Genomic DNA, 24,485 nt, shown 5'->3' with positions numbered 1-24,485 from the left:
GTCTCATTGTACTACTGTTTATTAGGTAGCTCATGTAAGAAATTGATGTTATCGCAATGATAACAAAAGAAGTGCAGCTTTAAAGACAAAAGCTTGCATCAAAATAACCATATAAGGAGATGTTGCGATGCACAATCAAAGTAAAAGAGAGTGATTTGGAATTAAATGTTCTGGGGATGAGTAAACCCTACATGACGTCAAAATACGAGGAAAGGGTATCCCTGGTAGTATGCCTCATACTATCTGGTATGTGGACGTCATTCACGACGTCAAACACAAGTTTCTAGCTAGGTCAAAACAGGACCACTTCAAAGAATTTTGGTTTCTGTAGACAGGAAGTGGTGACGTCAAGCAGAGGCTGACCAATGCAAAATGAGATACTCAGGAAAGTTTTGACAGACAGAAAACGCCAACCAATAAGAAAAGGGGGGCAGGACTTCTATGAAAACTTTCTAGGAAGTCACTTGACTTCATTTAATTAATTTTACATGGAGACCTATGGTCCAACAAATGAATAAATATGCAGTGTTTGGGCATAAAATTCAGATGCCACATATTTTGCGGAACACTCAGGACCAGGCTACGTTACTTCGAGATTGCGAAGTTAGAGAGTAGCAGAGTGTTATTTGGAATCAGTGTGATTCAGGGATTGTTGCATTTTGGCTTGGACAGCCTGACCGTCCAGCAGAGAATCTAGGAGGATTCGTGTGTAAACACCAACAACTGTTGTAAGTACACGATCATTTAATTGAAGTTGTTTATGCCTTGTAAGTTCCTATGTAATTCCCGATATTGCATTGTATGTGTGATGTTTGTATGTCAAACCGAATTTTAATTGCATTGTTAAAGAAATAGAGAATTAGAACAACGCTTAGATTTTAATGGGCTGATTAATCACCCCTATTCAACAATGAAAGATAATGATCCATGGTGAAACATTATTATGGAAATTATGTGTGGCTAATCAATGTTAATATGATGGAATATATAATTATATGTTTTGTTTAAGTTATATGAATAGAATCAGGAATAACCAAAGACCACAAATTATAAGGGAGGTTATTATGTTATTAAATTAACAGGGTGTTTAGGGTTCCAGGGAGAGAGCCATCGTTTAGGGTTCCAGCGAGGACCACGTTTAGGGTTCCAGAGAGGACCAGAAGTAAGGGGAGACGACCCGCTACTTCAGGCAGGGCATCGTCGACAACCTAGAGCAACCAAGCACGGGAGCTTCTAGAATAAACCAACGAGCAGAGCAACCAAGCTCAAGATCAAGTGGAATTGGATATCTGTATTCAAGTTTGTACTATGTTATTATTGTAAACAACCATAATCTGAGACGAGTATAATAAATCTTATTGCTTGTTATATTGTAAGAATACTGTGTGATTGGCTACTTCTTTCGAGGCACTGTAGTTGCACAAGTCGAAAGAGTTGAATGAGTGAATGGTCTGCTAACAATCTGCTGCATTTAGAGAAAGTCAACCTTTGACTATAGAAAAGATCCCAGTCGCAGGGAGGACTTTCGTTCCCCACATTCAGAGGAAAGTCCCCTGTGACAGGGATGTCTACAAAAGAGTTCATAACACAATACATCATGTAGACTTTCGCTTGAGCTCTACGTTCCTGGAGTGAGGGCCAGCCTAGTCCAGATACTGGACGATTTTTATCATCCGCAGTCCCCACACACTCGGCACCCACCCAATGCGCCCAACCGCTGATTGCGACACTCCACCAATTGGTACTCCCGAAAAAAATCGGGAGGGGTGAATTGTGTAATACAGTGTACATACAGACACCATCAACGTACGTCCGTACACACGCGGGCACACTACGAATACAGTCCAGGAAGTGGACTAGGGCCAGCCCAATGTATGAAGCATGTCGGTGACACTGCTTGTTCGTTGGTAATCATGAAACACAAAGCGGACATAACGGCGTTGTACCATCTCCAACCTGTTGATATTGACCTGTGTAAAAGGGTCCCATATTATGCTGGCATACTCCATGATTGGTCTCAGGAGGGTCAGGTAGCACAGCACTTTGATCTTTCTTGGACATGCATGGATGTTTCTTTGAAGAAAGGCACTGGTGGAGTTGGCCTTCTTGGCAACTTGATTGATATGGTGGTTCCAGCTAAGGTTGTTCTGAATGTGAATACCAAGGTATTTGGCTGTGTTGGTGTTTGCCAGTGGCTGGCCATGGATGTTGTATGAATTAAGAAGTGGTTTCCTCTTGTTGGTGAGGTGAAGCACTTTGCACTTGTTTGGGTTGAACTGCATTAACCAGTCGGTCTCCCAACACTGTAGGGCATCAAGGTTTTGCTGTAATATGTGGGCATCTGCTTCTGACTTGATTGTTTTATAAATCATGCAATCATCCGCAAATAACCTCACAGTGCAGTCGGTGGATAGACACTCAGGCATATCGTTAATAAACAGAAGGAACAGCAATGGCACTATGACACTTCCTTGGGGTACCCCTGAAGCAATGTTGACAGAGCTCGAGATGGAACCTTCGAGGATCACCCTTTGTGTTCTGTTGTGGAGGAAGTCAGCAAGCCAGTTGTGGAGTGTTCCCCTTATGCCGTAGTAATCAAGCTTGTAGAGAAGTCTGGAGTGAGGCACCTTGTCAAATGCTTTTGAAAAGTCAAGCAGTATGACATCAATCTGCTCTCTATTATCAATACCCTTTGCAAGGTCATGGATTGCTAGGGTGAGCTGGGATGTGCAAGGCCTCTTCTTTCGAAATCCATGCTGGACATCTGACAAGATGGTGTGTATGTCGAGAGTCCATGATGTTACTGTGAATGATGTGTTCAAGCATCTTACAGGTTACTGATGTCAGTGAGATGGGCCTGTAGTTGGAGGGATCATGTCGGTCACCTGATTTAAAGACCGGAGATATATTTGCTGCTTTCCAGTCAAGAGGAATCTTGCCTTGATCAAGAGATGCTTGAAAAAAAATATGGTAAGGATTGGTGTCAATTCTTTGGCTAATTCCTTCAGAAGTCTGGTAGGAATTTCATCAGGACCAGTGGCCTTATGGGGATCAAGTTCGGACAAGAGCTTAAAAATACCAGCGGGGGAGACTGAAATGTTTCCCATGCTTGGATATGGACTTCTATCCTTGTAAGGGATCGTAGATATATCTTCATTCGTGTTAAAGACAGAGGAAAACTGTTGATTCGAGACATTGGCCTTTTGCATGCTATCAAGCTGCAAGGATCCACTTGGTGATTTTAGGGCAGCAACTCCACTTGCATCACAGCGTTTGCTATTGATGTACTGCCAGAAACGTTTTGGGTTGCTGGTTGATTGTGGACTGATTATGTCAGTCAAGTACTCATTCAAGGCCCTCTTGCAAGCTACTCTTGATTGTTTCTTCAGCACATGGTATCTTTCCCTGTCTTTAATATTGCCACTGTTTCGAGCCCTGACAAAGCTACGCTTCTTACGTCGGGACAGACGCTTGACATCTGTATTAATCCATGACTGATTAAACCGTGTTGACGTCATCTTGGAGGGACGTTTCCATGAAGTATGTTTGTCAGATTGATCTTTATATCTGACCACATGTCTTCAACAGAACTCTGGGCATCAAATTGGGATGTGAAGGTTGTCTGGTAGGATACACATGCTTCTTTCATAGTTTGAATATTCATCTGTTTCCAGAGATAAATCTTTCTTCTAATAGGTTTACGTCTGTTGATGGAGATTGACGATTCCACAGAGACTATGTCGTGGTCTCCAATTCCAGGTAAGGCTGCACACTTGCTCACTAATGATGGTCGGTTTGTGAGGAAAAGGTCTAAACAGGTGTTAAATCTAGTTGGAAAATCAACTGTTTGGTGCAAGCAGCAGTTCTGGAGCATTTCAAGAAAGCGGTGGCAGATTGCAGAGGGGTACTGGTTTCTCTCAGTGGTCTGAGTCTCCCAGTTGATGTCTGGCAGATTGAGATCACCTCCTAACCAGAGCACAGCATTGGGATGTTGGGAGTGTATCTTTTCTATCACGTTGCAGACCATGTCCATGTATTCAGTACCGGATGAAGGAGGGCGGTAGATGACACCTACAAGAAGGTACTTATTTCCGGTAACGGGTATCTTAACAAGTATTGCCTCTACTGCTTCTTCAACAGACAGCTGCTCAAAAATGATGTTTTCCTTAAGGGCTATTAGGACTCCACCATAGCCATCAGACCTATCTCTCCTGACGATAGTATAGCCATCAGGAAAGAGCTCAGAGCTGGTGATGTTTTCTTTAAGCCATGTTTCAGTTCCCAAGACGATATCTGGTTTGGTAGAATCCAAGACGTCCCCTATTTCCGCCTTCTTATTTCTGACACTTTGAAAATTTATGTTCAGAACTCTGAGGTTTTGCTTTACTTTGTTAACTCTCCCAGTCTTCCGCTTGGTAGTAATAGGGGATGAAGAAGCGATAGGATGACCAGGACTATAGTGAAGCGAGGACGTTTGGTCGGTAACTCCATCTGAATTATTGTCATCAGCTAAACAATCAAACTGGTTACTTGTATTAGCCTGGAAGGAGGTGAACAAACTGCTAGAAAATTGAGGCATGCCACAGGTGATGCAACACCATGACACATTAGAGTTACCTAAAGCTTCATAAACAGGAGTAGACATTAGCATGCAGTCAGCGTGGTACCATTCTTGACAATTGTCACAAGCGACTCCCCTCTGCTTCCACGTGACTTGGCGATAGCAAATCTTGCAGGGGTCTTTCACTCGGGGGCCAGGATTAAGTTCAACATCGGCAGAATTTGTGATAAGAAGTACGCTCAAATAAATCAAACACTTTCCTTTACATCTGTGGTCAGAAGGGCATACTCGAGCTTGGGTGGTGGCAATTTGAGAAATAATGCGAAATGCATATGCACTAACACTAAGTTCATTGCAGTGAGGTAGGATGGGGTTTCTTTCTGGAGTCTGTTGGCATGAGCGTGATCTACTTGAGTACACATGATGTAGGACAAGACGAGGGCGTGCTTCAGAAGAAGGTGGAAAAAATACTTCATTGCTGCAAGTGATATTTAATATCGTTGAAACAAGGAGGGAGTAGTATAAACACAAATTCTTCAAGTTTGTCATTTTCTATCACGTAGCTTGAAGACAGCAGACTCTATCCAATATCAAAATAAAACTTCCTATAAAATCGAGGTAACGATGTTGTGAGTCCAATATAGCTTGGTTGCTTTGCCTTTGGTGTGTTCCAACAACTTGTTATAAATTTGCATGTACCGGTATCTTGTATGTAAGAAGGGTTCAAAATGGCTGCTCACATACCTGTAAACCTTCACAGGTGTGTGTGTGTCCACAAACCTGCAGGACCCAGCAGCGTGGGGTTGTATAGCTTTGCAGTGCAGTAACCGGTGGTATTCAACAAGATGAAGGGTGGCAATGAAGTTGAATAGAGTTGAATACAATAGGACCTATTCACCAAACATGAGTAGGCCTATTGTATACCATACAAGTAAGATAAGTAGGCCCTACTCAGTACTACTTTGAACTAGTCAAATGAAGTCACAATAAAACTATAAATGATGTACTTGCGAGTTTGAAATGAACAGCAGTATACGGTTAGCTTGGTATTCCCATCATCATGCAATCCGTAGACCCGTATACCGGTAATGCACTATATGTAGCCTCCTCATCATGTACATGGTTGAACATGAAGGTATGTACACAAATTGGCGTGGATGGGACTGTAGACTTCACAGTGCTGACAAGATGAAGGGTGGCGGTATAGTTGAATGCTGCATTTGGTGTTAAATATCACCACAAAATTACTCACAAGTGTGCTGAAGACAGAGAGTTGGCATTCATGGAAGTGTTGATAAATCAGAAAATCATAATAAGATCTCCATTTTAAAATTTTGTGATATTTTATGGCAGACAGAAAGAACACACTGCACACTGCACCACATCCTGTGTAATTTGAATTCTTCTCGACGCATGCAATGCCTCCCATTCTCTCTTTCACGTGCACAGACCAACCTCCATGGATTTATGGTTAGAGCATGGAGCTCCATGGTTATGGAGACTGTTTCATAGCGCTACCCGATTATAGTCATATATTTTATCATGACTTAATAGTACGTCAGTCATGTTGGTGATTAGATATCACGCTATGATTTTTTTTTTTATTATTTTCTTGAAGTGGCTATAACTTTTTCAATAGCGATTGGCCGTCATTAACTCTCATTAACCCTTGAGAAAATACCTGCATTGTTTTTGTTTTGTTTTCTATGGCTATGGCAAGGAATTACTCTGAACGAAGACGATTTCAGGGGATGGAGAGTGTGGCGTCTTTAGGGAGGATCTTTCTTTTCATCCATGTGAAGCGAGGGCCGCGCGAACGCAGACCCCCTTTATATCAATAATGCGCTTCGCAAGGTTCAGCAAGCCGGAGTGCAATGGCAAGCTTCGCCTTGCAGGAGGGCGAGATCTTAGCCCCTCCAGCGCGAGGTAACCTGTCCGTGTTCAGCCAAATTTAAGTTTATTTTGAAATATCGAGTGAGCAAAGTTATAACAAATCAACAGATTAAAGAGGTATACAGAATGCAATAAACAGTCTACAGGCTTTATGATCATTTCTTTATATACGACAAGATTTTGCACATTTAAACGCTCTGTAAAAATCAAACAAAGTATCATTTTGAGTTGTCATGAATTCAAACAATCCAAAAGACCAAAAAATTTGTGGAAATTCTGCTCACAAAAAACAGCGCTGTGCATATGAAATAGATATTCATGAAGTAATGGCGTCATATCCTGACTCACACACAACGCTTCCTATTCTGGTTGCTGCTGGCCGGGTGCCAGTATACTGGTATACATGGCAATCATAATGTACCGCGATCGTTACGAATGTACTGTGCTTTCTTATCACTACCAGAAGTCTACCGGAAATTTGAGGAGCATAAGGCTGAAAAACTTTTAAAAAGGTTACAGCACTCTTTGTTTGCTAGTTTAACAAAAATTACTGTTTAAAAGGAGGCTAGATATCAGCTCTATATTCGTGGGGAAAAACGTGGACTACAACTTGATGTCCCATTATCAAAATTATGATAAAAAATCTAATATCTTAATTTTCGCATAAGACAGAAGACAAAAGTTGCTATTGCAAGACTTTGCTTTGCACTCTTCTGACATGACAGCCCTGTCGTTATAAGTGATTTGATGTTAAAAGTATATACGATCAGTTATAGCTGTTGAATAAAATCATCCTCTTAGAATCATTTTTCATTTCAGATGGGTGGTCATCGAGAGACTTCGACCTACATCTGACCAATGATTCCAGACCATCATGATGAGTGACATCGTCGGTTACCATGACAACTGAACCTCTACAGACAGGCAAGGAATAATTTTGGTTTGAATGACGGACTGATATTTCAAAGACACGTCATTAACAACTGTCTTATGTATTTCATAATTTCTTTTCTAGGAGTTACATTGTGCCCCCCCCCAAAAAAAAAAGGGAAATTGATACTTTGAAATCTTTCCGAAGTAAACACTTTAAATCTGTATAGGCCTAGACAAGGTACTACAAATCGATATCGTTATAAAAGTATTCTGATACATATTTATTTGTCCAATAATAAATCTGATCATTGCCCTAATTAACTCCACATTATTCATAATGGGGTAGATTCCCCCCTTCACAGACAAGGTATCATCTGCATGGCGACACATCTAAATTGAATTGAAATTATTGGAATTTGATTGTACGAAAAAAAGAAATGTCGATTTATGAATATTCTGGAAGGTATGGAGTAAATATTACAGAAATGAAATGCAAAGGTGTTTACGAAGAGTGGGCAACGATGTAGTTTTTTTCTGTCTTTTGTACTTCGAATTTAAGGGGATAGCGCGAACGCAGATCCCCGCTACCATAAATTATACGCCCGAGTTCCCCACGTTTGGGGGAATCGCAAGGTTCAGCAAGCCGGAGTGCAATGGCAAGCCTCGCCCTGGGAGTGCGTCCTTCTTGATCAACGCAACTCCTGCGCCAGGTAAGTATGCTAGGGCAACGTTCAGCCAAGTGCAGGTTCAAAGCGACATATCGTGTTAGAGTGGTTACAAAAGTTCTTGAGGTAGATTGTAATCCATGCTTCCAGATGATATTCCACCAAATATTATGAGTCATTTTGTACAGTTTCCTGCTTTTCATACTTTAAGTCAATAAATCAGAAGTGAACTTTCTTATAATCATCATGATCGTGACTTTAGAAAGCAAACTTTCAAAGCAAAAGAGTACCCTCTTTTATCACCAGGAACGGTGATGTGAATATGAAATGCATATTCATAAGTAATGGTGGCGTCATCAAGTGACTCACCAACCCCACGCATGCGCGGGACAGAATCTCGAGCTGGCGGGATGCGTTTTTTTTTTTTTTTTTTTTTTAAAGACTGCACAGATTGGGGCATGGCGCGTGTTAAACCTATGGGAAAAACGTTGGGTTAGGGTTTTTGGTTAGGGTTAAGGTTAGGGTTAGGGTTAGGGTTGGGGTTAGGGTTAGCGTTAGGGTTAGGGTTAGGGTTTGATGGTTAGGGTTAGGATTAGGATTAGGGTTAGGTTTGGGGATAGGGTCCCCAATAGATTTTTACGGTCCCCAATCTGCGCCGTCTAAAAAAAAACAACACGCGGGTGGTCTGTGTGCAGGCGTAATGCCTAATGTATGCATCGTAATGCACCACGCCGCGGCTGAAAAGCAGCACAGTCCTACTAGGCACAAGCTTTCCGTTACTGATCAGTTGACCAGGAATGTTTCCACTGCAAAGAGTATGTTTCACTCTCAGTGACAAATTGTTCGGCAATTGTTAAATACGTGATCACTGACTCTCAACCACCATATTAAGTCAGTCGGATCAAGGAGTTACTACAGACCATAGTCGGATCAGGAAGCTGACACCTCCCTGGTCAGATATAGGCAAGTGCTTTACTGGGACCAAAGAGAGTTAAGACAATCGACGTGATTGATGGCCTGTGATTACAGACAACAAAATTCCACGCTGGCGAATATTCTTAGAACTTGCAAATTGAGTCATCATCAAAAGGTTTACCAATTAGTCGACTCTTGACTCTCTAACCTCCCCTCCTCCCACTTCCAGTAATCCGATACACTCGAGCTGTTGAGCACGCGCGACTTGTTGCTGCGCATGGAGTGAAAGGTGCTGTGACGAACATCAATCCGACTGCGTGATGACTGAAATGACTGCAGAAAAAACAAAAACAAAAACAAAAGTGTTCTTTGCAGTGATGTTGCAGTAAGTCTTGTTGTAAGTATACTCTGCGACCACTGTGGATCAGTGGTTACTAATGTTGTGCTGTTGGAGACTAAAACTCTCTTCTCGAAATGATAATTACATGAAGATGATCGACCTTGGGAATGAATAATCACAATCTTGTATCTCATTTTCGGTGTCTAGAAGCTTTTCCATTGACTATAGCCCAGTTCCGAGTTTCTCGTTGTCGAACAGTTGCCAAGCATATTCCCACTGCAAAGAGTCATGTTTAAGCGACAAATTGGTCGACAATTGACTTCAGTCAGTCGGATATAGGCGAGTGCTTTAGAACAAAGCAATCCTTTGGTGTGAGTCAGGGCAGTATATACCGTGATTGATGGGCTAAAGTGATGACAGAAATAATGAACAAAAAAAAAAATCAAACGCAACACGACACTCATTATTTGACGAACGATAAGAGCTTGTAATTCAAGTTATCAACAGCTAAGCTTACCAATCAGTTGACTCTTGACTCTCTAGGCCCCTTCCCCTCTTCCCAACCTCTAGTAATCTGTTGAACTGCTGAGCACCCGCCCAATCGGATTAGGATGCGCATGGAGTGAAGTTCAGAGTAATGGCTCTAGATCCGAAGGGTGAAATTGAAAATAGTTCTTTTGTCGAGCTCAAATCGGAACTAGAATAAACAATAAACTAGAAAATAGAAAATTTCTCGACTCATACTCTGGAAATTTCCGAAATAGCGGGGTGATTTTAACGCGCTAATAGTATAATAGTGAGCTGATTTGAAAGCTACGCTAAAAAAAAAAAAAAAAAAAAAAAAAAAAAAACCTCGAGCTAATTCTCCTCGAGCTAGTATGGATCGGAAATGAAAGAGCGGCTAATTTGCGATCGCGAAAAAACAAAAACCAATCTTCCTTCTTTTTTTCCCATAAGCCTGATGTGAAAAGGCCAATTGTCGAGTTCTGAATAATTCCGGGAGAGGGGTGATGTGGAGGGATTTTTTTTTTTTTTTTTTCAATTCAGGGTGTGTATCGTTATAAAAAAGAAAAAAAAAATACACACGCACAAGCAATATCTTGAACATGAGCGTTTTCTATTTTGTCTTTTCCATTTGGATTATAAGGGGATAGCGCGAACGCAGATCCCCGCTACCATAAATTATACGCCCGAGTTCCCCACGTTTGGGGGAATCACAAGGTTCAGCAAGCCGGAGTGCAATGGCAAGCCTCGCCCTGGGAGTGCGTCCTTCTTGATCAACGCAACTCCTGCGCCAGGTAAGTATGCTCGAACGTTTTTCAGCCAAGTGCAGGTTCAAAGCGACACATCATGTAAGAGTGGTTACAAAAGTTCTTGAGGTAGATTGTAATACATGCTTCCAGATAATATTCCACTAATTATTATGAGTCATTCTGTACAGTTTCCTGCTTTGCATACTTTTTAAGTCAATAAATCAGAAGTGAACTTTCTTATAATCATCATGATCGTGACTTTAGAAAGTAAACTTTCAAAGCAAAAGAGTACCCTCTCTTATCACCAGGAATGGTGATGTGAATATGAAATGCATATTCATAGGTAATGAAGACATCATCAAGTGACTCAACCACAGCGCATGCGCGTGTCAAAAGCTCGAGCTGGATGGTGTCTAGTCTAGCTTCTGGACTCTTTGTACTCGTAGCGGTGATTCAGTGTACGCGACAAGCCGTATGAGGGCGCGACACCCGAGGATTGCGATACGCCGAGAACTGCGATACCCGAGAAACCCTTTTTCGTTGGGCGCGCGCGTAGTCTCTCGATTATCGCAATCAGAAAATTTGCGCCCTCTCTTGGTTAATCGCACCAAGGAAAAGGGGACGGAGCCCAGACTAGATGCTGTCATGTCTGTGTATGTATAGCGGCTTGATATGCTGCATAATTCTAGACACAAATTTCGCGATATCGAACAGCGTTGCACAAGAATGTTCCCATTGGAAAGAGTAATGTTTCAGAAAAATTGGTCAGCCATGCAAAGAGTCATGTTTCAGAAAAATTGGTCAGCCAGTGACTATTCATGATCACTGACACTCGACCACCGTCCAGTCAGCCGGATTGGCGAGTGCTGATCGGGGTGCTGACACAGTAGGTGAGAGTCAAGACATTTTAGTGATTTATGGACTGATTGATGGACAAAACAATAACAACAGCAACAACAACAAAAACCTCATGCAACATGACACGCGCTTGGATCGAGATCGTTAACTGAGTTCACAGGGGCATCAAAAGATTTACGGGTCAATTTACTCCTGACTCTCTAATCTCCCCCTCCTCCATCACCTCCAAACATAATCTGATACACTGGAACTTTCTAGCAGAGTGAATGGTGAAATAATGAACATCAACCATTGGTTGATGACAAAAAAAAAAAATGACTCATGGAAAAAACTTGTGAAAGGGACTGTACAGTACTGACTGAGGTGCGGCTTCAGCTTGTAACGTTTTGCGAGATATTTAGAAACCACTCTATGAAATGTTGAAGAGCATACAATTCTAAGGGAAATCAAAAGTTTATTTGATTAAAATCGGTTTTGAAATAAGTGAGATATCTAAAAAAAAAAAAGTCGTGGCCTGTCAATTTTATTACGATCGCTTTTTTTTGTTTGATATCTCAGCCATTTCAAGGCCAATTTTCGTTGAAAAATGAAACGTTGAAACGTTGAATCCTTCTTGAAATTACATGCTCTTTCATATTTCATAAGAGGTTTCTCATTATCTCACACACACACACACAAAAGTTATAAATCTGAATCCTCACCTCAACCAGTACTCTACAGCCCCTTTACAGGCCATTTGCAGATGAAACAATAACCCAGCATTAGTGCTTCAAAATAGCTCTAAAATGTGAGTTAGGGATAGAAACAACCAATGTAAAAATTTAAACCATTATAATCGATGTTAAGTATTGTTAAATTTACAAAATGTGAACAATAGTTATATAAAAAATATATCCAGACTAAACCGTCTACAGTTATGGTTTAACATGTTTAATGCTCCCAAAGGTAAACAGGACCTTTGATTGGTATAAGTGATATTGCAGTATGTAGGCCCTACCATATCTACCATATATTTCTTGCCTATACTGAATTCTTCTAACCTATTTTTTTTTTTTTTTGAATTTCTTTTTTTACAAAGTTCAGCATCATCCCTCTTGGATTTGTGTTGATTTCATTCTTTGCTAAATTTATGAAATTGAAATTCAATTCCATCTTTTCAGTTATCCTGAGGGTTAACGCGAACGCGACCCCCAAATATTTCGTAAGGTTCAGCAGCCGGAGTGCAATGGCAAGTTATGGATTTTCTAACTTCATAGATTTATTTTCTCCATATGATGTGCAATCCTAATCATTTCTGCAATCTTTAATGACATGACATATAATCAGTTTGAGGAAATATCACCCAGTAGAGAAAAAAAAAAATCTACGCTGCGGTACTATAATATCATGTCAAATGACTATACAGATGGTGTCACTTATTGCTACACTTCGAATTTTGTGAATAATTATTTTGGAAAAGTGGTAAATTAATTGAAGAAAAAAAATGTAACTACAAACAGATTTCACATACAGAGTGAATAGAATATGATCATCAAGTGTGGTTAAAAAAAAAAGAAGAAAAGAAATGCTCGATATATTATATATAGGTTTTCCAGGTCAAATGTCCACCGAGATAAACCAAATGTCAAATAGGTAGTTCAAATGTCCATTCAGCTAAATAAATGTTCATGACAGAATATGGTATCAAATTAGGCAATTCAAATGTCCACTTAGGTATGAAATGTCCGCACAAAATATCAGACAAGAGGCAAGCACAGGTCAAATGTTGCATGGCAAAATATTACAGAGAACGATGCTCCGAGAAACCATTGCAAGATAATATTTTCAAGTGTCCATTTCCTCCTAGACAGTGCTTTCTTGAATCACAAAATCATTATTTCACATAGGTAATTGTATCGTTAAGGACATGTTTTCCAAGTGAAATGTCCACTGGCTCAAACACATTGTTCAAATGTGCATGTGTATTGTGAGAGAGATGCTATGTCCACAATACAATGCAGTTAGCAACAGGTAGTTCAAATGTCCACGTAGGTATGGAATGTCCATGTAGCACATGTCAAATATCAGACTAGGTAATTTAATATCCGGATAGCCAAATAAGTATCCAAATGACTGGAGCAATGACCCATAAGGGAGATCAAATGTTACATAGTGATTTCAAATGTCCATAGTCTTAAATACTTCTTATTTAAACCATGTAGATCGTAGCCTTACATGCATAAACGCACTCCTCAGTAATTAGTCTTGCATTAACTTGTCATATACATAAACACAGGTCCATACGGTGTCAAGATAAAAACATATTTTATTGAAACTTTTTTAGAATGCATACAGACATAATCAATAGGGCTAAGCTGACATGAATCTCATGATAGCGGTGTAACTTCCTTACGTGCAATTTATTATTTCATACGAAAGAATGAGGATTTATGGAATGAGACTATTCACATTTATTGTCTGAAACATAACGGAAATCATTTTCTTCAGACTTTTTTTTTTTTTTTTATACCGAATGGCCGTTCTTGTACTCCCTTTACTGCGATTGTGCTGCAGGTCAGAAACAAATGTAAACCTGTCATTTTGATGTCAATTTCTCAAGTTTAAGGTTTCTAAAAAACGTTTCTTCTCAGGCTTGTCGGACAGACTTTGGAAATAGCACGGTTCCGGTCGGGGCTATAACCATTTATCATTTGTTAATATTTTATATTCTTTCTTTTTTTCTAACTATTTTCTTTTCCTGCCATCCTCTCATTTTCCTTCCCATTTTTCCCTCTCCCCTTTTTTTTCTTGCCTAAAAAGTGGTACAACTCATACCTTGCCATTCACTTCGAAAGACCTGTTTTTTATTTCCTGAAAAAAGATTTTTTTCCAGATAGGAAATTGCGGATCAGCAAGAGAAACATAGTTATTTCAGTGGTGTCACTTAAATTGTGTTGCATAATGTTGGCATAGACTCCATAAGCAATGCTTATCATCATGTTTTCGAGTGAAAGGATATTTTGAATTACCTATGTAACATTTGAATTCCCTATGACCGACATGATACTCTCATTGACCTGAGATGACGAAAGAATTTCTATTGTGTGGACATTTGACTTGACTATGGACTGCTTATGTACCTACATGGATATTTGATTTCTCTAATGCCATTGAAATGACTACAGTATATCATACTTGCTTTTGAGCAATTTGAATTTGCGTGCAGAGCACCACACATCAAATGCCAGACTGCGGTGGCAAGAAATATGAGATTTAATGAAATCTTTGCACACATTGTACAAAAAAATTACCAAAAAAGGAAATATTTGTAAATGTTATGATAGGAATTCCATCGGTTTTTTTTTTTTTTGGTTGTTTTTTTTTTTTTTAATAAGAATAGAATTTTCCAGAGTCGGACTATAGTTATTTCCTTGGTGAGGAAAAAAACAAACAAACAAACACACACACAGGAAGTCACTCTTCATAATAATGATTCTTAAATCTTTTACATCACTCCATGAAAATACGGTAGTTCTTTTGTTCATTTTCTTTCAGTTAATAGATATTTTTCCTGTCATTTTATTGCATATGCAAAATTGCCTCTCAAGTTTCAAATTTCGAAATTTATGCTTCACCGCTCTTTGGAATTCCCTATTATTTTGAATAAGAAAAAGGCAAAAAAAAAAATGAGTGAGACTCGCTTTGTTTTAATAAAGTCATGAGAGATTGTGTGTGAACGAAAACCCAGTTGTCTGCGCCTGATAATATCCATCAGGATTTCATATTCTTGAGAAAGATAATACTCTTTGCCGTGTTTTGGAGTCAACTGATATCTAAATCACTTACGTAGCATCTGAATCACCTATGAATGACGTGATATGCTCTCATTGACCTGAGGTGACGCGAAAATTTACATTATATGGATATTTGACATGGCTATGGACATCTTACTTACCTTATAGGATACTGGTTTGCTAAGTGGACATTTGATTTCCCTATTGACATTTGAATTACCTAATGTGATGCTTGATCTTACATTGCGGGTATTTGACCTGGAAAACCTATACACAGAATAGTTACGCAATTGAGGGTATTTCTATCTTTGCATGTAGATTGTAGGGGATAGCGCGAACGCAGATCCCCGCTACCATAAATTATACGCCCGAGTTCCCCACGTTTGGGGGAATCGCAAGGTTCAGCAAGCCGGAGTGCAATGGCAAGCCTCGCCCTGGGAATGCGTCCTTCTTGATCAACGCAACTCCTGCGCCAGGTAAGTATGCTTGACATTGGTGAGAAGAAATTACAAGTCTAATTCAAATTACAATGATACCGTGGTTACTTATTCCTAGGACTTTCTTCAAAACCTTCATTTTAGTCATCTTATTTTAAGTGTGATTTTCTCACGATAATAGGAAAATAATAATCTTTTCTGTTTGACCAAATTTGCCCAAATATTTACTCAGAATCTTGGATAAATCAATGAAAATACAATCAATATTGGGTGGTACGTTGTTCCCTTACGGCGCAGTGTTAGTATCGTGAATATTCATGAGATTTCCCTTTGACTAATTTATGACGTCACGCCATAGAGAGCGTGCGCCGTAGAGTATCCTCTTTGCCCCTTGTTCGATGTTCGCGGATGCATTGGCTGCATGTACACTGTAATAACGATGTGGACTTCCTATCATTTGTACTGTGTATTCACAGTCCCTACTGGTCACAGTCGCTTTGGTTTTTCGTAGTAGCGAGAACGTCAGATTTCTTGTCTCACATTTTGTATATGTGCCAGTTCAGCAGAGGCAAGACATGCGTGTATTTCGAAGAAAAAAAAAAACACAAACAAACCACCCACTACTTTTTTAATGCACCAGCCGTGAAGATGGTTCGGGCTTCGAAAAGTGAATAGATTTCAATATCCGTTTGAGATCCTCATATTATTATAAAAAAAGTTTAATCGCGTGTGATTGAATTTTACCATACTCGTAATTATATAGCTTGAAATGGCAATCAATAACAAATGATCGCTCATGACAGAATGCACTACAGGCGGTCAGTGCGCATGTTATAACATTGTCTAAGCATCCTTGGACACACGGTCATAGATTTTTGAGGGGGATTTTGTACCAGTCAAAAGTTAGTCAAAAAGAGTAAAGTTCTAAGAGCAAGACCTTAACATTTACATTAAAATCGGATTAAAAGTATATTTAAGGAGTTACGACATTTCAAAGGTCCGCTAATTTTTGCAAAACGGTTCCCGAACAGTTGATTTGAACATGATTAGCTGATGACAGATTGGTCAGCCAAGGACTGGTCATGAGTGACCATTGACACCTGACATGACACCAAAGGGGAAAAAAAGAGACAAAGATAACAGGTGACTGGACGTAAAACGATGTGTTGATTGAGTAGAGTGTAACTTACGCGTCGATTGATGGACTTCGATTGCGAAAGCAAAAGCACAACAGCAACAACGGGCTTATCAAATAAACAGCCCAGCGCCCTACCTTCTAACCCGACCCCCTTCCCCGTAATCCGATACCCGCAGATTCGATCTGACGCGCGGGCTGAGAGAATTAACGAGCATCAATCACTGATTTACACGCAGACAAGAGTGATCCAACGCTGACAAATTGATGTCAATCTGTAATGACAAGTTGCAAGCACTTTGACCATATACAGTGTATTTCCACCTCTCTGCTTTTTACTATGGCCCCCGTGGTTACTGGTGGTGGTGGCGCAAAGAGATTTTTATAAGGGTCAACTCTTTGTGGTGGCGATTGTTTCCACTAGATTGCACTTTGTAATCTGAGGTTTGGTGTTAATTTAATTTTGACACGTCTTTTTCATAAAATCATGATTTAATATTAGCCCTAACCAACTTCTAAATCTTCAGTATCTAGAAGCTTCTTCGATGGCTACGTAGTCTGATAAAGCCTTCATAATATGGATCATTGCCCGTGTCCTAATTTAACAAGATTAATATTTGTTTTGTCAAAGAGATTATCCCCTTGTCATCATTAAGGAGTTGACAATTCCTTGGCCTGAGAAATGTAAGCAAAATACAACATGTCTTTACAATACATTGTAAATAATATTCATTATTTGATATTCATTATTTGACAACAATGTGCAACGGCTGCTGATCCCTTATACTTGGAAATGGAAATGGAAATTCAATGGTTTGGTGCCCACATTTGGTGGAATACGTTGAAAATTTTCTACAAGTACAAGAAAATGTTGGTTCCTTATTTCAGGTTGCAAGAAATGAAAAAGCCCCAAAACAAATTAAATTCTGTCATCGCCATGCGATTTTCTCAACACTGAACAAATTATTCTAAATTTCACATTATTAAAGCCCACTTGCATTTCATTCTTTTCTATTTATAAAATTGAAGTTCAATTCAATCTTTTACAGTTAACCTGAGGGTTAACGCGAACGCGACCCCCATATATTTTGCAAGGTTCAGCAGCCGGAGTGCAATGGCAAGTTTCGTCTTAGATTTGCTAACTTCATAGATTTATTTTCTCTAGACAATGACGTGCAATCCTAATCATTTCTGCAATCATTAATGACATGACATAATAAATGATCAGTTTGGGGGAGACTCCCCCATTTGAGAAGAAAAAAAATCTACACTGCGGTACTATAATATCATGTCAAATCAAGACTATACAGATATGGTAGCACTTATTGCTACACTTCGAATTTATTAATAATTATTTTGAAAAAGTGGTAAATTGAAAAACAAAAATGAAAAATGTAACTAGAAACAGATTTCACAGAGTGAACAAATACATCATCAAACCAGTGTAGGTGAAAAAAGAAAGAAATGCTAGATACAAATTACACAGAATGATGAGGAAGTGAGAGTATTTCTATCTTGAAGTATTTCTATCTATTTCTATCTATTTCTCATATCTAGGAGTATTTCTATCTTTGCATGAAGATTATAGGGGATAGCGCGAACGCAGATCCCCGCTACCATAAATTATACGCCCGAGTTCCCCACGTTTGGGGGAATCACAAGGTTCAGCAAGCCGGAGTGCAATGGCAAGCCTCGCCCTGGGAGTGCGTCCTTCTTGATCAACGCAACTCCTGCGCCAGGTAAGTATGCTTGGCTTAGAGAGAAGAAATTAGAAGTGTAATTCAAACTACAATGATACCGCGGTTACTCATTCCTAAGACTTTCTTCAAAACCTTAATGTTAGTCATCTTATTGTAAGTGTAATTTTTCACGATAAAAAGAAAGTAATAATCTTTTCCATTTGACCAAATTTGCCCAATTATCTATTCAGAATGTTGAAATAATGAAAATGCAAGCAAAATTGGGTGGTACGTTGTTCACTTACGGCGGAGTGTTGTAAGTACCGTGAATATTCATGAGATAGACCTATGACTAATAATTTATGACGTCACGCCGTAGAGCGCCCTCTTTGCCCTTTGTTCGATGTTCACCAATGCATTGATCTGCACGTAAGTACTCTGTAGTGACGATTTGGACTTCCTATCATTTATTTTGTACTGTGTAATATTCACAGTCCCCACTTATCACAGTCACTTTGGTTTTGCCATACTCATATATGAAAATGATCACTCAAGACAGAATGCACTGCAGGCGTTCAGTGCGTATGATGTAACACTATCTGACTATAGCCTTTGACACGAGGGAATTCTGTACCAGTCAAACGTTAGTCTCCAAACAGAAAGTGAGAACGTCAGATTTCTTGTCACACTTTTTGTGTATGTACCAGTTCAGCCGGCAGGACATGCGTGTATTAAAAAAAAAAAGAAAAAAAGAAAAACACTACTTTTTTAATGTACAAGCCGTGAAGATGGTTCGGGCTTCGAAGATAGATTGATTTCAAAATCAGTTTGAGATCCTATCAAAAAGTTTAATCGCTTGTGATGCAATTTTGCCATACTCATATATGAAAATGATCACTCAAGACAGAATGCACTGCAGGCGTTCAGTGCGTATGATGTAACACTATCTGACTATTATCCTTTGACACGAGGGAATTCCGTACCAGTCAAACGTTAGTCTCCAAACAGAAAGAGAAAAATTTGTTAAAGCAAAACCATGACATTTACATCAAAATCGGACCTAAAGTAAGGAAGCTATGACATTTTAAAGATCCGCAAATTTTTGCAAAACGGTTCCCGAACAGTTGATATCTGAACATGCAAATGAATCAGCTGATGACAGGTTAGTCAGCCAAGGCCTGGTCATGAGTGACCATTGACTCCTGACATGACGCCAAAGGAAAAAAAAAGAAAAGAGACGAAGATTGACAGGTGACTAGGCGTAAAACGATGTGTTGATTGAGTAGAGTGTAACTTACCCGTCGACTGATGGACTTTGATTGCGAAAGCAGAAGCACAACAGCAACAACGGGCTTATCAAATAAACATCACAGCGCCCTAACTCCTATACCCCCCCCCCCCCTTCCCCGTAATCCGATACCACTTTGAGCTACTGTCGCGCGATCAGATCTGACGCGCGACCTGTGAGAGGTAAGATTAACGAGCGTCAATCACTGTTTGATGACAGACATGAGAAGACCCTGATAACTTGATGTTTATCTGTAATGACAAGTTGCAAGCACTTTTACCATTATTTCCACCTCCCTGCTTTTGCCATGGACAAGGGAGGTCCACCTCCCTGCTAGGTCCATGTTTTACCATGGCCCCGTGGTTACTGGTGGTGGTGGCACAGAGATTTTTTTAGGGGTATCGAATCTCCTTGTGGTGGCGACTGTTTCCACTAGATTGCACTTTGTAATCTGATATTTGGTGTCAATTAAATTTTGACACGTCTTTATCATAAAAATTAATCATAATTCAATGTAGGCCCTATACGTTTCTAACTCTTCAGTATCTAGAAGCTTATTTGATGGGTATGTAGTCTGATAAAACCTTCATAATGTCGATCATTGCCCTCATCCTATACTAGTAATTAATTTTGATATCTCCACTCATCGTATTTGCTCTCGTAACAGATTGGCCAGCAAAATATTAAAAATATAACAGTGGTGTTGCATGTTATGATCTCTGGAAGAGAACACTACAAATCGTCTTAAATCTTATAATACTTAACGAGATTAATTGATCAGAGCGATCATTGCGTGGTTGACTCTAAGGATTTGTACCTGCACACTGTACACCCAGCACTTGACAAGCACGAGGTACTATACAACATCGATTGACACCCCATATGGATTGTGTGCGACTGTGCCTGTGCCCGATGCTTCGAAGCACCAAATCTGTAACGGCGTTCGGCTCAAAATTCTGTATGTAGCTGAAAGTGCGTAACTCGCAACTCATCATAACAATCAAATAACCTTTCTATGAGTAATGTTTTGAGCATTTATCAAAGCTGGAACCAATGTAATGGGGTCATAGATTACGTGCTTACGGAAAATTATAGATTCCAAATCTTAAAACGGAATTCTGACGGTGAACATTGTTCTTCACCGTGTCAAATCGCAAGGTTACGTAGTGGTATCAGTCCCACACGTTGCATTTGGTGTCCACAAGAGACCGTTTTTCGTAATGTTAGCATTCATGGATGTACCCACCCTCCGATAGCCTATAAAAGTAAAAACATGCCATTCTATTCATCTGCTGCCTCTAATCAAGTTTTTAAGGGAGGAATCACTTAGCATTCATCGATTATTGCTAGGTAGGGTATGCTTAGTATCATAACATTTAATGCATAACAGCTATACTGGTAGTTTCTCAATCAGCAACAAAATCAAAAATTTTCGTGGTCTGACAGAATGGCACATCTGTCTCAATTCATTTTTACGCATAAAACTTAGTACGTACAGATGAGAGTCTGTGACAGAGTAAAGATTGGAATATATAGGCCTATACAGGGAAAAATTGGTACAAGTCTAAGTAATTAAATTGCTATACGCAAGTGACATTTTACACAGCAGTCATACCAAAATACATAGTAAATTGCTATGCGATACCAGGAAAATTATTCCCTGCTATTGCTTGTCGGTCGGAAAGTGTTTTGAGATGAGACAGTACCGAATTTTACGATCACGGCCACTACACTCTTCACAGTGCCGACAACAAAAACTGTAGAAATTGATTCTGTGGATGCTTAAAGACATTAAAAGTGTCTTTAAAACTTATTAACAGACGTAAGTCGCTATAGGCATGATAGGAGTTTATTTACCCGAAATTCCGTAATAGTCATCACGTTTTTCCCGTTTATTTCTCATCACAGAATTCATAATCATTCTATAGATTATTGTCACGAGTTTCTAAAGCAAAAACATATTTTTAAAAAATCGCCTTATACCCTTAACGCCACTTGTTTACTTGATGAAAGTCGGTTTTGGCATGACTGAGACACCAGAAAATAAAAGTAAAACAAAGTGGTTCTGATAAAAGATGGGTCCCACCTTTCATTAGGATTGGTTTGTTTTAGATATCTCAGCCATTTCAAAATCAATTTCGTCAAATAAACGTTGAATTCCTCTTAGATTTATGTGCTCTTTCAAATTTCACAAGAGGTGTCTCTATATCGTAAAAAAAAAAATACCATCAAACTGAAGAAGCTGGAAACCTGAAGCCCCATCTCAACTGAAACTGTTCCATCCCTTTCAACAGAACAGAAACATATCAATTGTAAGAAATTTCATTCAGGAGTTCCTACCGTTATATTTTCCACTTTCTTATTCCATGTATACTCAAACTCTACTTTAAGACATTCAAGTATAAAGGTCAGACACTCGTAAAAGAGGGCCTAATTGAAGAAATAATGCCCACGTATTCTAGAATACAAAGAATAATTAGTTTTCTTAATTTTTTTCGAGAAAGATGAAGTGTATTTATATAGGCACTGTGTTTTTAAGACATCAAGAAGGAAAAGCAATTACGTAATCAAACAACTAAAAAACTGACAAATTTGAGGCACAAGATTATAATTATTTAATATAATGTATTACGGAAGGGAGGGAAATATTGGTGGTAGAAGAACGTGTCACACATTCTAGCAATAAACAAATCACCACCACTATGATATCAAACTTAGATAACAATCCAAAACTTTATTCTTCCCTCACCTCAAGCGCCATCGTCCCAGTCTCGATCCATCCTTCCATCGTGGGCCGAACGGGGTCATCTCACAAGACCGAAGCCCACGAGTAAGGCTTAAAGGACAAGTTCACCTTCATTAACATAAGGATTGAGAGAATGTAGCAATACTAGTAGAAAACATCATTGAAAGTTTGAGGAAAATCGGACAATCCGTTCAAAAGTTATGAATTTTTGAAGTTTTTGTGCAGTCACCGCTGGATGAGAAGACTACTGCAGTGTATGATGTCACATGCGTACAACAATATAAGGAAAATATAAAGAGAATTTCACAAAATTTCATCTTTTGAAAAAAGTACACATTCCCTTGACTTGTTACTGACATGTGTTATGGGTAATATTATTCCCATTGCCTTTAGAAAGAGGCAAGTCAAGTGCTCTTTTATTATGCGAAAAAAGTGAAAATATGTTGAATTTTCTTTACATTTTCTTTATACTGTTGTACTCATATGACATCACGAGCCTTAGTAGTCTCCTCATCCAGCGGTTACAACACGAAAATTTTAAAAATTCATAACTTTTGCATCGATTGTCCAATTTTCCTCAAACTTTCACTGATGTGTTCTGCTAATATTGCTGCATTCTCTCAATCCTCATGTTTATGAAGGTGAACTTGTCCTTTAATGTGTCGGTCTCGTGGGCCTTGGTAGCTTAGTGTCGAACTCATGGGCTGTATGACTCGTGACCTGTATAACTCATGGGCTGTATGACTCGTGGGTGTCGGTCTCGTGACGTGCACCCGGCCGAACAAGCCACACCCAATTTGCACTAATGCATATTCATAACAAATGCTATGCTTCACGAGACGAAGCAGACTTTGGCTTGCCAATTTATTTTCACGTTTTGACATATTTGCTAGTCTCTTGATTGCCTATGATAGGCCGTCCAATAACTCTACTTCACTGGAGATAGGATAATGAGGATAGATTGAACAAATATCAATAAAAATGAATTTATATGTAAAGATGAATGTTACAATGACAATTACAGGGATAACGATGGGAAGTGGTTATAATATAATCATAATATGGATCAGGGTTGATGTTAACACCAGTGAGAAGAGACTGATATCAGTGCATTTAAAATGATATAATGATATAACAATGTAATAATATAGTAATATGATAATATAATACAAAAATATAATAATAATAGTGATAAAATTATATAATAGAACAATAAAACAATAATATATGATTTATTGTTCAAATGCAAAATAACAATCCAGCAGCTTAAAGGTTGATACGGTTGCTTTATAGGCAACGGACTCATGAATTTACAAGTAAAATTTATGTGCAATAACATTGAATATACGCATGAGCATGAAATACGTCGCAATATTATAATAGCTACACATCAGACCTATAAGATTCAATAATGGAGTATCTAGGTAACTATTGCAAAACAAGAACTGGAATTTAGGATAGTACAACGCAAGGTGAAAAAAAGCGAGCATGGCATTAAACAAAAGTAAGGGTGGGGGAAATAGATCCAATGCAAAAGCGCATGAACGCTAAAAGCAAAGAACCTGACATGGACATAACATTCAGGAGGAATGGATAATAAACATATTATATCCATACAAAAAGGGCACCATATCTTACTGTATTATCTCCCCCTTCTCAGTTTCCATCAAATGACGTAATGATTTGAGTCCAGTTACAGCAAAAAGATAAGGTCTTCTGTATTAAAGGGTAATCCGTAATAAAGACCAATTAAGTAGGCCCTATAGATTGCAATTACATGTAAAGTTGGGGTCCGGATAATCACTTCGTTATCAAATAGAGTCGAGATTAAAATTTTTCCCTCTTGACCCGGACCTCTTAACAAGGAGTCATTTCACGATAAAAGGATTCGCGGAGGTATTGAGTGACTCTCCTATACGGAACTCGGAGAAGACACTTATATAGTCCGCTGTGGCCAGTAGACAAAAGGAGCGGGACGGTGGAAGAAATAAATCGATGGCAGAAAGAAAAATAACACCCTCTTTACCTGCGGGCTGAGTCTTTTGATCGTAGTACCTGACCCAATCCGA

General features: G+C 39.1%; 1 protein-coding gene and 4 non-coding genes across 5 annotated transcripts; all 5 read right to left on the bottom strand.

Moving 5' to 3' along the window:
- Window positions 1–1,856: 1,856 nt before the first annotated feature.
- Window positions 1,857–4,579, bottom strand: LOC140242442 (uncharacterized). Its single transcript, XM_072322178.1, has 2 exons — window positions 3,703–4,579; window positions 1,857–2,803 (listed from the first exon to the last, which is right to left on the bottom strand). Exons 1-2 carry the CDS (start codon window positions 4,577–4,579, stop codon window positions 1,857–1,859), a joined length of 1,824 nt encoding a protein of 607 aa, XP_072178279.1.
- A 3,304-nt stretch (window positions 4,580–7,883) lies between these two features.
- LOC140243202 (U1 spliceosomal RNA) lies at window positions 7,884–8,045 on the bottom strand. Its single transcript, XR_011902208.1, has one exon. It is a non-coding gene; the product is annotated as a U1 spliceosomal RNA (small nuclear RNA).
- A 2,346-nt stretch (window positions 8,046–10,391) lies between these two features.
- LOC140243208 (U1 spliceosomal RNA) lies at window positions 10,392–10,553 on the bottom strand. The gene has a single exon (XR_011902214.1). It is a non-coding gene; the product is annotated as a U1 spliceosomal RNA (small nuclear RNA).
- A 4,900-nt stretch (window positions 10,554–15,453) lies between these two features.
- LOC140243206 (U1 spliceosomal RNA) lies at window positions 15,454–15,615 on the bottom strand. Its single transcript, XR_011902212.1, has one exon. It is a non-coding gene; the product is annotated as a U1 spliceosomal RNA (small nuclear RNA).
- A 2,673-nt stretch (window positions 15,616–18,288) lies between these two features.
- Window positions 18,289–18,450, bottom strand: LOC140243209 (U1 spliceosomal RNA). The gene has a single exon (XR_011902215.1). It is a non-coding gene; the product is annotated as a U1 spliceosomal RNA (small nuclear RNA).
- Between the last annotated feature and the right edge of the window lie 6,035 nt (window positions 18,451–24,485).

This window comes from Diadema setosum, chromosome 19 (genome assembly GCF_964275005.1).
Source record: "Diadema setosum chromosome 19, eeDiaSeto1, whole genome shotgun sequence".
NCBI lineage: Eukaryota > Metazoa > Echinodermata > Echinoidea > Diadematoida > Diadematidae > Diadema > Diadema setosum.
Note: the sequence above shows the minus strand (reverse complement) of the source record. Positions and strands in the feature narration are given on the sequence as shown.

Coding starts and splice junctions, on each gene's coding strand:
- LOC140242442 (XM_072322178.1), bottom strand. CDS start 4,579: ATGCCTCAATTTTCTAGCAGTTTGTTCACCTCCTTCCAGGCTAATACA. Junction 2,804..3,702: donor GTCAATCTCCATCAACAGAC/GTAAACCTATTA, acceptor CATCATTCACAG/TAACATCATGGACTCTCGAC.